The 13,723-nt window shown below is 38.2% G+C and overlaps 1 protein-coding gene across 1 annotated transcript in view; it reads right to left on the reverse strand.

The window, feature by feature from the left end:
• Window positions 1–1,264: 1,264 nt before the first annotated feature.
• The window catches only part of LOC131586100 (1-phosphatidylinositol 4,5-bisphosphate phosphodiesterase zeta-1-like), a 55,882-nt gene continuing 43,423 nt past the window's right edge, over window positions 1,265–13,723 (reverse strand). Inside the window, exons 10-13 of the mRNA XM_058852839.1 lie at window positions 13,231–13,403; window positions 10,201–10,333; window positions 8,503–8,652; window positions 1,265–5,070 (exon numbers count right to left, since the gene is read on the reverse strand). Of these exons, the coding sequence (XP_058708822.1) occupies window positions 4,988–5,070; window positions 8,503–8,652; window positions 10,201–10,333; window positions 13,231–13,403 (539 nt within the window). The 3' untranslated portion in view covers window positions 1,265–4,987. The remainder of the gene's footprint in view (window positions 5,071–8,502; window positions 8,653–10,200; window positions 10,334–13,230; window positions 13,404–13,723) is intronic.

A 13,723-nucleotide genomic window follows, 5' to 3' on the forward strand; every position in this document is an offset into this window, starting at 1 on the left:
TGTAATTCATGGGCAATCTGGCAAATTAGGCACAGTAAACATGAAAACCAAAAAGCACCAGGTGCAAATTTCATGACAGCCATCCCAATCTATTATTTCCAAAGGCTTCTAAATGGAAAAGGGAATTTTAACCCCCTGGTAAGACCTTTCTTGGTGTCCTGTTGGTGCTTTCTGTGAGGATCGCCTGGTGTCCTGTCCATTCCATGAATGCAATTGCAAGTGGAAATACAGAGAGGGTTTATCAGTCCAGCCCACAGAGGTCCAAGCCAGAGGGGCTCAGTCTGCCTCTCCTTTCCCTCAGCAGTGCCATAGGTAACAGCCTGCATTCAGATTCCATGGAAAATCCAAGCAGGCAAATGACTTTAAGGCAGTTTCAGTTTTCCATTCTCCTGAAGTGAGAGAATGTCGCCACGTTTGCTTTTTAAATGGCATAGAGAGATTAAAATTTAAAGCATTTTTCCACTGCAAGTGAAATAGCAAAAACATTTCCAGCCATACAAATTTTAGATTAAATGAGCTTCTCTTAAGCAAACTTACCTTTCAGGCCCGCTCTGAGAGCATTTTCCTTCATATTTTTATCAGCCCACATGCAGTTTGCTCAACAGTTTTTGATTAATGCAGGGACTGAAGCATGGGAATTTGTTCTAAGTGCAATTTATTCTTGTTAGGCTATTGCTCCAGATTATTTGGGGTTTTTTTAAAATTCAGAAACTACACCATTATAATTTCATACTTTATCCCTGTGTGTTCTCACAATATTAAGGTAATTTAAAAGCTATTTTAAATCTATAGACATTAATAATTGTTTAAGACATGCTAAACTACCATCTCATTTATTTGGAGAAGTATCAACAGCACATCTGGAGTATCAGATATATCTAAATTTAGTAACTTCCATTTGCTCAACTGGGTCCAATCTTTCCCAGTTTTCACAGGGAAAATTATGAATACTGATTTTTTTTTTTCTCAAGCATTGTTCAAGACAGGTTTCAAATTTATTTTAAAATGGTAATCAGATTTCACGAGCTTAAGCTCGTGATTCTAAGGTAGAATCTCTTTATATAAACTAGATAAGGTCAAATGTATTTCTGAGGTAAATTCACTAAGTTAAGTGAATTTGGCTCATGGTTAATAGCTTACTATTCTGGATGGAAGTTTAAAGCAATTATCACAAAGTTGGATTAATCATCATCCTATTTGAAGTGCTTTGCCTGTCAAATAGATTAACAAACTTGTATTTTTTTTTTCTATTTCACTATATATTATTGCAGATGGTATATGACAGAGTCCCAGAGCTCCAAGGCCGTGTACTGAAGCTTGTTGTGAAAAGCAAAGGAACATTTGTGGGAGCTGTTAACATTCAGCTGAGCAGTGTCCAGTTCAATGAAGAAAAGTGGTACTCCCTGGGAAACAGTGTAATTTAAATGCTCTCCGAGATGATTCAATTATTTGCCCACTCACTAATGTTTCTTTATCCCATTTCCCACGGTACATTTTGTCTCAGTTGCCCTTGAGAATAGGCAGTCATCTGCTGAGCACATATCCTAACATTTCATAATGCTGTTGTCTTAAATGTGCTACCATGTTCCTGCCACAGATTCCTGACAGCGTGAGTTTAAGGAATCACGTGCTAAGGACTTGTAGCAATATGCAGAAGTTCTTATGACAGCAATGAAGGGCTTGGTTTTGTTAATATTAAATAGTACAGTAAAAATACTAAATTCTCAGTGTGTGGGGCCGCATTCTTTGCCCATTAATTCCACTGATGGTGTTGAAACAATGCTGGTAATGATGTAATTTATCATCATTGCATGTGATGAGTTCACCAGAGGACCATGGGATGGTTCCCTGACAATACATTTCCCTGCAGATGTCCAGCAAATTTCATATTAAATCTTATCCAATCAATACTTTGGGTTTTTTAAAGAATGTTAGAAGTTTTGATACAATGTCACATTTAATCCAGGGCATTAATTTGTCAACAATATGTATCATTGTTTTTTTATTCTGACATCCAAGAGGCAGATATAACTGGTCATTTGTGTGAAGAGAGAAGGGGGGAGAAGCTGATGTTCATGAATAAAGAGATTATATTGAGTGTGAGCTTTCAGGGGGGATTTATTTAAGCTCATGATGCCACAGATATTTGTTCAGCAGTCTTCCCACATTGCACTCCTATGCTGCATAAGGGGTTCAAGTCAACACATGCATTGAATAGATTTAGAGTATTTATATATTAAATAATGAACATGAGTGGTTCCTTTAAGTTCACAGATGCTAATTATGGGCCCTGTTTTTCTCTAATTTGAGGAAGCACTTAAACACCTCTTTAAGCATTTGGCATATGAGCAGCCACAATGAGCTGTCCATTACTGCCAGACTCTTGCACACACCCACTGACCATGTAAATAAACCTTTCCAGGGCCAGGGGCACAGTTTTAAGGCACAGGAGATGTGTTGATTTGTGGTCTGATCTGCTGTAAATTTTAAGTTCCCTTATACTGGGCAGATCTGACATTTGTCGTACCAGGTGGAAAAGTGGTCAACAGAGGGGTAATAATCCCAGAAGTGAAGATAATTGCCTTCTTCTCCCAAAGGACACCCACAGCAGTCGTCAGAATAGAAAGTTGTATAAAGCTCCTGAAGTGGGACTTGGAATGTTAGGAAATAAAATAAGCTGGAGTTTTTCTCAGCATCAAACAAATGGACTTGATCAGGTTTTATCTAAAAATACTTTCCCTAGTCAAACTGATGTACTAAGCTCCTCCTCAGTAAGGGGAGGTCAGGGGAACTCTGTTTGGATATTAATATTATTCATCTATTCAGAGCTGTGAGAAACTGTAAAATATTCGCCACATGCAAAGGATATTGGCTGGCACACAGAATATCATCACTACAAAGATCAGGACACCAAACATTTTTGTACTATAGGGTCTCATGGGAGACAAATCAAGTGCCTTGTCATTCAAGCACAGAAAACACACTGAGACCAGCTTACAAAGTTATGGAATCACCTGACCTTACATTCCAGTATTGATTTTAGATTCCTCTTAGTCTACTGTCTCAGTTTCCTTATTAAAACTATAATGCAATTTTCTAACAGTGTTATTTCCTGTGACATTTTCTAACACTTGTTTACCACATGCCCTGATTTTCCATCTTAGAGCAACACTTAATGAAAGAGCATTAGAATAACAATAAAGAAAAAGAGCATTAAAATCTATCATCAGAACTGTCTGTAAACTTAAGCAATATTATTTGGTATTAAAGAAACTTGTTGATATAACATCCTTTTTTAAAAAAAATCATATTTGAGTGACAAATCTGCCATTAGTTGTGTAACTGTAGTCCTGTGGAAGGTCAACAATGCTTCAGTTCTGAAAGGAAGATGGGAAAATTGTGTCTTATGGGTAAGATCTACACTGATGTTAAGCAAGTAGTTGTCCTCCTAGATTTCACACACATAATCAACCCTTGATTTTTCTAAAACTCTCCAGTTCTCCTCGGAATACTGTGTTTCCAACTTTCTGAGTTCCCGGTAAGATGTATCCTGAGCTCCCTGCTCCTATGAGGAATATGGTTCTTTACAAACTCTCCATGAATTTTTTTATCTTGCTTTAGCAGCAGAACATTCAAGACTAAGCTAAGGAAAGGTACCAATACTAGCATATGATTTTTTTATTATTTTAATTTTTTTCTGAAAACTATTTTTTCAGGTAAGAAAATGACAGTGGGCACTAAAGAGGAATAATTCAGTCAGAGCCCACTTTTTCCAAATTTAAAGGGAACATTGTATGTATAATTTTTCCTGTCCCCTTGAAAAGCTACAATGGTAAGAGATGTTGTTCAATACAAATAAAAATGCCAAATTCACATGCTTATATCCTAAAAAATTAGCATGATCTCTTATATGTATTGGATTATTATTCTCACTCAATAATTAATCATAAATTTGAAATTAGCTTCAACTGACATTAACTCAATTTTTAAAATATTCAAAAGCATTCAGTGTTTATTAATTGTTTCTAAACATTCATAGAATAATTGAATCACAGAATGGCTTGGGTTGGAAGGGATTTTAAAGATCATCTCATTCCAACCCCATGCCATGGCCAGAGACACTTTGTAGGTTGCTCAGAGCCCCATCCTACTGGTTTTGAACTCTTCCAGGGATGAGGAGTCCACAACTTCTCTGGAAACCTGTGCCAGTGCCTCACCACCCTCACAGTAAATAATTTCTTCCTTATACCCAGTTAAACTTACAGTTTAATTTACAGTTAAATGTAAATTACAGTTTAATCTTTCAGTTTAAAGCCATCCACCCTTTTCCAATCGCTACATACCCTTCTACTGGAAGGTTCTATAAAGTTTCCCTGGAGCCTTTTCTTCTCTAGGCTGAACAGCTCCAACTCTCTCAACCTTTCCTCACAGCAGAGGTGCTCCACACCTCTGATCATTTTCATGACCCTCCTCTAGACTCTCTCCAAAAGATCAACCTCTTTCTTGTGTTGGAGGCCCCAAAGCTAAATGCAACTTCCCAAGTGGGACCTCCTGAGAGCAGACTAGGAGGGTAAAATCACCTCCCTCAACGCTGATTTTGATAGCAGATGTGGGCTATGTTTCCACTTTTTCCATCAGTGGGAACTTCCCCAACCTGCCCTGACTTCCCAAGTGAGGGATCGCGGCTCAGGCCAGTTTCCTCAGGACCTGTGGATGTTTCTCATCACGTCCCATGGACCTGTGCACCTCAAGGCTCCTTAGGTTTTCTAAGACCCAGTCTTCTCCTACAGAAAAACAGCAGTAGGGCCAAGGACAGCAGCCCTTATTTGGGATACCCCCTCCATAATATTCCCTCTGGCTTCACAAAATCATTGTGAATGTGCCTCTCTGGGAATCAGGCCACTGGGGCTGTTGCGAAGCCAGAGATGTTATTTTATTGGAGCAGGGGGCAATCCTCCAGAATGATTTCTTGTGCAGAAAGATATCACTAATAGTACCAGATGTGAACAAACAAAGATGCAGGTTCCAGCTTGATGCCTTCTTTGGATATCAATGGAATGTTACGGTAACCTGTAAATATAATGACACCTTTATTAGCGTATAAACCACAAGCACAAATATTATGATGGAGTGTTTTTATGATCACCAATGCAAACAAGGCATAATTTATGATTCTGTAAGTAGATCTTTAAAATAAAATGAAATTATACTAGAACTGAATATCATTTGTGCTGGTTTTTCTCATTTATATATATATAGTATTTCAATTCTGGTATTTTTGGTGTCAGAGTGAAAAAGCCCAGTGTTTTGCAGGATGTGATATTTTTTCAAATGGAAGACTTTCAGCCCAGTGATATTTAAACATGGGCAAACTTACATTGTAACATCCCAGGTTATGTGCTGCACACATTGTTTTGAGAGCAAATGAAAGAACTTGTGAATCAGCAGTGATAGCACCTACAGAACGGTGCTGCAGCAGCCATGCACTGTGCAGCTGAGGCAGAAAAAAGTGAAGTGTAAGACTTTCTACCATGACTTCTTAAAAAGTTAATTTCATATGAGTAATTCACTTTATCAGAGATAGGTCATGCCATCATGAAGCTACGTGTTCATCTGGTTATTGAAGCATTTGGAAAAGCCATAGTTCTCAATTTCAAACATAATTCACTTACCTGCTTGGAAAACAAAACAACTTTTTCTTAAAAATCCCGGCCTGTACTGCTTTATATGACTAAATGTCCCTTATTTAATAACAAGTGACAATGTCACTTATGGTTAAAAAAAATTCTGTGTTTTTTCTATGTATATATGTAAATAATTCCAGCTATTTAAGTAAGTCTGTTTTGTAGAAGTATCCATGTTCTGAACTGCAGTTTTCAAAATCCCTCTTTAGCTGTGTGTGGATGCCTGTGGAGTCTTTGGGAGCCACATTTACCTGGGTTTGGAATTTCTTGCTTCTTTCATACAGAATCATAGAATTGTTTAGATTGGAAAAGAGCTCTAAGATCATCAAGTCCAGCCTTTGACTGAACACCTCCTTGTGAACCAGGGCATGGCACTGAGTGCCACATCCAATTGTTTCTTGAGCACCTTCAGAGATGGTGGTTCCACCTCCTGTCTGAGCAGCTCTTTCTAATAATGGACAACCCTACCAGTGACAAAATTCTCCCTGATGTCCAACTGAACCTTCCCTGGCACAGCTTGAGCCATTTCCCCTTGTTCTGTCACACTACACATAAGTTCCTCTGGTATTTAAGGTTCAGATTCTAGGCAGCAAATATTAAAGCTGGTTGTAGGCAATTTACATTTGAGATCAGTTTTTAAGGCATGCACACAATATGTGGAAGGCTTGGTTGATTTCCTATCCAAAGATACACTTCAAAGACTAAGACTAATTTCTGAAGACTTGTGTTCTAGCCCCTACCTACAGAAGATTCTACAAAGTTTCCTGAGAGAAGTAAAACTTCTTTTTTGTTATTGAAATTGCCCCAATTTGCATTAAATGATTAACTACTCTTGGATCCCATGATAATAGAGTTAAAAATTGAGTTCCTGTCCTGTATTAGTATTCACCATGGCAGATTCATTGGCACAGGGACTGTAAGAGAGGACTCCCCCCTCCTATTTGCCTTTAACCACCCAGGTAGAGAATTTTTCTCAATTTCAGCCCCTCTGAGTATAGCTACAGAATCACTACATGGAAAATCAAATTCTGCTGCAGCTGGACAGCGAGCATTCCTCCCCAGTGGAGTCTACAGGTAGTTGGGAGTCTGCTGCTGGGGAAAGGAAGGCAGTGTGGATATAGATTTGAATCCTTTCAAAAGAAAATGCAGAGGAGGGAGGAAATGGCACAACTTTGCCCCTCTGGCTGTCAAAGAAAATAAAAGATGTAAGCACTGCTCAGCTTTTGGAAGCAACTTGCCCTCAGGGAAACCTCAGGGATATGAATCCTAGGGACCTGGGGACAGTCCTGTAGTACAGATTTAAGCAATTGGAATGCTGAAGACTAAGACTGAAATCCATGCTCACTCTCCAGCATATTAGGCAGTTCTTGCCTTGTCTTCTGCTTGTTGTGACTCCCTCTGCAAGAAATATTTTCCTATTTCACTGTTTAGAGAGTACTTGGGTACCTAAAGCAAAACCATCGTTCCAGACCTGCTTTCAGAGATCTCAATGTTAAGCATTGCAATGAATGCTTGTAATAAATTGTAATAAATTTTGAAATTATTTATCACTTTACCTCTTAGAAGCATTTTATTTATGGCCTCTGGGCATTCTGATAGCAAATTACTTTTTTTATATTGTGTTAAGTGGGGATTGGGGCAATTTGTTTGGCATCATTTATAATTTTTGTACCTAGACTCACTCCCTAGAATTTTAATTATTGCACTGAAAATGTTTCCTCAGAAATCTACTGCTCTTACTTTTCCAAAATATGAATCCCTCATTTGTAACCAAAATTATAAAGACATTAAGCCTCACTGAAAATTTGTATCTAAAAAAGCCTCAATCAATAATTTTGCAAGTACTTGTAAGCAGCAGTGCCTGATATTTGAATTTGTCTCAGATATTGTGAATTGTTAGGTTGAGTGTTCTTTCATTATCCTGAAGTATACAAATAAAAGGAAACGAAAAGGTTATCAGTGTAAAAATTCATGTTGTAGAAAAACAACTGAGCTCTAAGAGTAATGTCATTTTTCTTGTATAACTCCTCAGCCTCAACTAAGAATCACAAGCAGCTTTATGACTTCCAAACATGAGGGAAAAAAAATGCACCATTTAAAATCCTGTTAAGCTTAATAAAAAAGGTGTGGTGCCTGTTGCCAGCTCCAGTGTTTTGCCTTGCCGTCTTTATTCACTAATAAAAGCTGTTTGTTTTGTCAGAAATGGCTTTGGAAAGCCAGTGTAGTAAACAGCCATTTTACATAAGCCTTTCTCCTTGGCCTATTGGCTTCTGTGTCTGCTCTTTATGAGCAGCCTTTTCATTACAAAAGTTCCAGGAACTCTACTGGCTTAACAAAAGAAACTCCAGCAAGAAAAATACCATGAATATTTTGCCCTATTTTTAACCATTGTGCTCCACTCTGAAAAGTTGCAGATAGGTTACCTGAGGGGGTTTTGGTGGTTGATTTTGTTTTAATTTGGTATTGGGTTTTGAACTTATCTAAGTGCACAAAACCACTGTCTTCATAGCAGCTCTGACTAGTCTCACTTCTTGCAATGAATTAAAATACCACCTGAGCAGTTTCCATCTAGAATGGAACACTGCAGTGGGAATAATCACCTGCCATTAATATTGTTCTGATTTCAACATCATGGATTTGCATTCAGAGAATATGTTTATTTCAAAAACAGAGAGTGCCATTTATTCATTTTGTTACAAAATCGTGCTCTAGAAAATAAACATAGTGCTGAAGTCTCTCAATGCTACAGTAACAAAAAAAGCCTGGAATGTTGCAGATTTTTTTGAGCTGTTATAGGTGGTTGACATAAAAATATTACCTGTATTCAGGCTCATCACAGGTAAAGTGTACTGGCCAAGGAATTCGTTGTTACACAGAGAAATCTCATCCTGAACGCAGAAGCGTATCATTGCCAGTTCTGGAACTTGGATGTTAAAAGAGAATGTTTCATTCCATTTAGGGCTCAAAGCTAATTAAAGGAGAAAAGAAACAGGATTAAAATATGATTTATTTTTTTTCTACTCTAAAACTAAGCTGCTATCACTAGTTTGAACTGGTAAAGAGTTTCTTTTACCCTAGGTATCTGTGCCCATTTAAACAAATAACTAAACTCCCACTGACTGTAGTGGGGCAAAAGCCTAAGATAGTTGGTGTCATCCCTTAAAAGAGAGAAAAATGAGACAAGGATAGCCAGGTTAAGAACTTCTGCTCAGCTTAAATTTTCCTATAACCATACCAGTTTCATGCTTTTGCCAAAGTTTCTCCTTTCACAGTGTTGGAAATGAATAAATTCAGGTAGTAAAACGTTCACTTGACTAGAAATACAAAAAGAGAATGTGGAACAGGAGGGGTTTCCCTGGTCTTTAGCAATGTTCATACAGGGAAAAGAAATTCAGGGGCTGATTTTAAACAGCAGCTATCTATAAAAAAGAAAAAGGAAGCATAGAAGACAGAGGCACAGACAAAATGAGATCACAGAAAGCTTGTAGTCTGAGACATCAAGAAGATCTGTATTATAAAGATAAGGGAGTGCTCACAGACAGCTACAAAGAGTACACACTTCACCTGTCAAGCAATTAAGGGATTACTCCTACCAGAGACTTCAAATGAGACGAGTGATGAAGTTACAGCAATTTCTTAAGAAAACCTCGTCATTAAGTTAAGTTAAGTGGTTAAGGCTGGGATAGGGTTAACTTTCTTCATGTCAACCCCTATGGTGCTGCATTTTGGATTTTTGACTCAAACAGCACTGATTACACCCCAGTGTTTGAGCTATTGCTGAACAGGGCTTCCACAGTGTCGAGATTTCTGTCTTTCTCACTGCAGAGCAGCCTCCCCATCCCAGTGAGGGGGCTGGGGGTACCCAGGAAGTTGGGAGGAGGCACAAGTGGTACAGCTGACCCCAGCTGGCCAAGGGGATGTTCCTTACAAATGGTGTCATGCTCACAGCTGGGGGGAAGGAGGAAGGGAGGGCATTCAGAATTGCAGTGTCTGTCTTCCCAAGTAACCTCAGAGCTCCAAAATGAAGCCTTGTTTCCCTGGGAATGGCTCTACACCTGCCTGCCCATGGGAAGTGGTGAATGAATTCCTTATTTTGCTTTGCTTGTGTGGGCAGCTTTTGCTTTATCTATCAAACTGTCTTCTTCTCTACCCGAGGGTTTTCTCATTTTGGCCTTTCCAGCCCTCTTCCCATCCAACTAGAGGACAACAAGCAAGCAGCTCTTTGGAGCTGAGCTGCTGTCCAGGATGAGCCCACAGCAGTGTGAAAAAAAATAAATTCCACCTTCCTTTAGAAAGGGGGAGTGCTCCCAGCTGTGTGTTTGTGCTTCCTTAATCTACCAGTCTAGAAAAATGGCACACACAGCATGAACTTCTGCTACAGATTTTGTGCCAGGAAATCCTAGTCTAGAGAGAAATAATTGCATTTTCTATAACTCCTTGGGATGCAAAGTTGGTGTTTCCTTATAAAATGTTGTTGTGCTTTGTTCACAGCCTCGAGGAGCAGACTGATGCTCACCATTGCTTCTTACAATACTAGATTTCTTTCTTGTTTGGTCCTCTGGTACACCATAGATTTCTATCTGCACTATGGGGTCAGCTTTGTTTGTCCTTGAGATGCTGCTGGGTGGTAATTGATGGCCACTGATCAGCTGGAAAATTAAAGTTATATTGAAATAACTGTAAGAATGAACTAATTCACCACAGCCATATAGTCACCATAATAGAAATAGCTTTCAAAAGAAATTACTTTAAGTATATGCCAGTCATAAACTGGTGTAATAAACACAGTGGAATCAAGAATATGGTGCTTCCTATCTAATTTACTTATATATATATATATAATTTTTTTTAGAAATATTGTGGTTTAGGAGCATGTTTTAACTAGATCAGATTGGTCTGAGCCCAGTCCAAACTGACCTTGAATGGTTAGAGGGATGGGATACACATAACCTCTCTGGGCTGCCTGTGCCAGTGTTTCACCACCCTCTTTATAAATAAATAAATATAGAGATAAATAAATAACTGAAATAATATTTTAAACAATAATTTTCAGGTTTTTTTATTCAATAGCTATACATAAAAATTATATTTTGCTACTGTACAAAATAATCCTATTGGAATCAGCCTACAGTGATTTTTACATTTTCTGCTATCAAGCTCATGAATTCCAATCTGTGTGGAGTGGATCAGCATCAAGACCCACCGTGACATCAGCATTGTGCTACAGGGTATGTAGCAGACTGCCTCACCTGTGCCTCATCTCTTGCACAGTGTTCCTTAGTATTAGACAAAAACTCTTCCTTCAGTGAGCTTCCTGATGTGTTTTGACCAAAATTTCCAAAACCAGGAAATTTTGTCTCAGACTGCCCTGTAATCTGGCACCCAGACTAAGACAGGATTTATGAAAGTCACAACTTTGTCTGCTTTTTATCTATATTTCAGGGTAGCTAGGAAAGAGTCAACATCTGTGCAGTAATCAGCCTTTTAGGAATCAGTATATAACATGTATTGAGAGAGATATACAAGCCTGAAAGCCCAGGTGAAAGATATGACTCCTGACCCTGGTCTCAGGCCTAAGCATCATAAGAGATTCTTATTCCCCTGTCAACCACCCCAAAAATCAAAACCCACAAATCCCACACTTTGCTTTGATATTTTCCAGTGCTTGTAGCACCTTGCCCCCAGAGAAGTTCTAGCCTGAAATACTGAAGAGCAGTGGCTTGGCAAACACTGATGCTCTTTCTTCCTAAGGAATTGCTGCTGCCTTCACCAGGAATCTTTGCAATCACTGATGGGCTGCCCACTAAGGACATGGGAGATTCCTTGCCATGTCCTGAGGGCCATTGCCAAGGCCTGCATGACCCACTGCTAGACCTAGCCTAAGCCTCCCCTAGCATGGGAAAAGAGTGAGTTCTTTCAAGCACACCATGACCCAAATCCATAAATCAAATCAATTTTTGACATCCAAGGTGAAGCAGACATACAGAGTGATGTAAAAATTTAGGAAGCACCTTGAACATCCCTATTTCTGCTTCAAAGGCTCTATGCCTCTTGATGGGAATTGTGGCACATTGGGTTAAGGATAAGGAATTCAGTAACATCAGGCCCTATGTGATTTTTCTATTCTTCATTCGTTCATTCATTCATTCGTTCAGAGAGATTTGCCCTTTAGATGTTTTCTATCTTTGCTTTCTGTTGTCATTTCTGCATTCATCTGGTTAGTAACTTTTTCAGCAGAAGCTGCTTTTCCTTTGACTCCTGCTCCAAATTGCTTTTGTCTTCAACCACAATTTCCTGGTTTTTGCTGCTGGCTATGAATGGGGCTCTCTGTGCCCTTCATTCCCTCAGCCAGTGGGATGCCATTGCCTCTCTGCAGCCCGCACTATCCAGCCTGAAGTCTCAGTCTAAAGTCCTCAATCTTAAACACAGCCTTTCTCTTCTCCAGCTCCTTCCAAACTCAGACACTTCCTCTGCATTGACAATGGTTTTGTCTGTCTCCTGCATTACAATTCAGGGTTTCTCCTCATCCTAATTCCAGCTTCATACAAATTAGGGCTAAAATAAGTGATGTATTTGCCTGGCTGCCTGAAATCATCCAGCAATGTCTATTCACAATTGGTATGCTCACTGTCAGGACACTAGAATGTTCTTGATTAGGTGCGTGCATTATGTAAGTATTTTATAATTGTCACTAACTATTGTTTTATCTCTGCTATTTATTACTCTGAAAGAAACAAAATAGCAATTACACACTAATTATATGCTAATTAAATAGCATTTATGCAAGTGGTATTCTGTGTAATCAGAAATATTACTTTTTCATTGGGAAAAGGGACTTTTCTAATTAGTGAACAATTATAACAAATCTACTTGACCTCAAAATAAAGGCCTTATCTAATCATTTATTTGTAAATGGCATGCATTTCAAGTATTTTTGGGAAGTCAATCACATTATAATTTGGGAGAAGTAGAAATAATTCAAAGACTTACTAATTCATCCCTCCTTTCACCCTTATTTATACCATTTAAGGATTATAAATAGTCTTTTATATATGCATAGAAAGATAATGAGACTTAAAAGAAGCATGAAGCTTCCTATCTTATCTTTAAAAATTTCCATTTGTCAATTAACATTATAATAGTACAGGTGGTATTATTGATAGTGAAAGAAATAACACCCAAAGTGCACATTTGAATTCTGTGTTTTCAGTTCAGCTTCCACATGCACAATTGTCTGGCCCCTTTTTCAGCTACATTATTTATATTTATTTGTACAGCATCCTTAAAAATCATGTATTTTTACAGTCTCCTGGAGGCTCTGAACCCCTACATATTTTTAGCAAGCATAAGTGAAATACAGATGGGAAAGCACCCAAGCAGCAGTTGATACTCTGTGAGAGTTTTACCATCTTGTTCAAAACATTAGTTCCCAACAAACAGGAATAGGAATAAAATGGGGAAAAAAATTAGATAATAATTGCATCTGAAATACATAAAATTTGCTTTCCCATTTTCATGGAACAAAACAACACTTCAGTCATCTTACCCTTATTGACAGAGACATTGGTTTGCTGTATCCTCCCACATTTCGGGGTGTAAATGTGGTATTGCGATCCCTCAAGAATACAGGTTTCAGCACATAGCCACAACCACCATTGTCCAGGAATTTTCCATCTTGCAATTCCATTTGTGTTCCCGGTGTTTGGAAGTTTAAGGCCACTGTAAAATTATATCAGTATTGATTTTAGTGAATTAGATTTGATAACATTTTATAAAAAAAAGTTAAAAAAAATTTCAAATGAGCTTAAGATATCTACATCTTTCAATTCATATGTAGGATCCTGTTATTTCCCTTAAATTAAGTGATACTCAATAACGAATTATTTGTGCACAAAAACAGTACACTCTTTAGAACTGCACCCTCTTTTAAGAACTAATCTATAGATCTTTTTTACATTGCTATACCTCTCTTCCCTTTTCTTTCTAAATTAGACCTTGGAGAATATGAAATAAGAGATCCTTCTCTCTGCAAGAACTGA

Source organism: Poecile atricapillus, chromosome 18 (genome assembly GCF_030490865.1).
Source record: "Poecile atricapillus isolate bPoeAtr1 chromosome 18, bPoeAtr1.hap1, whole genome shotgun sequence".
Lineage (NCBI taxonomy): Eukaryota > Metazoa > Chordata > Aves > Passeriformes > Paridae > Poecile > Poecile atricapillus.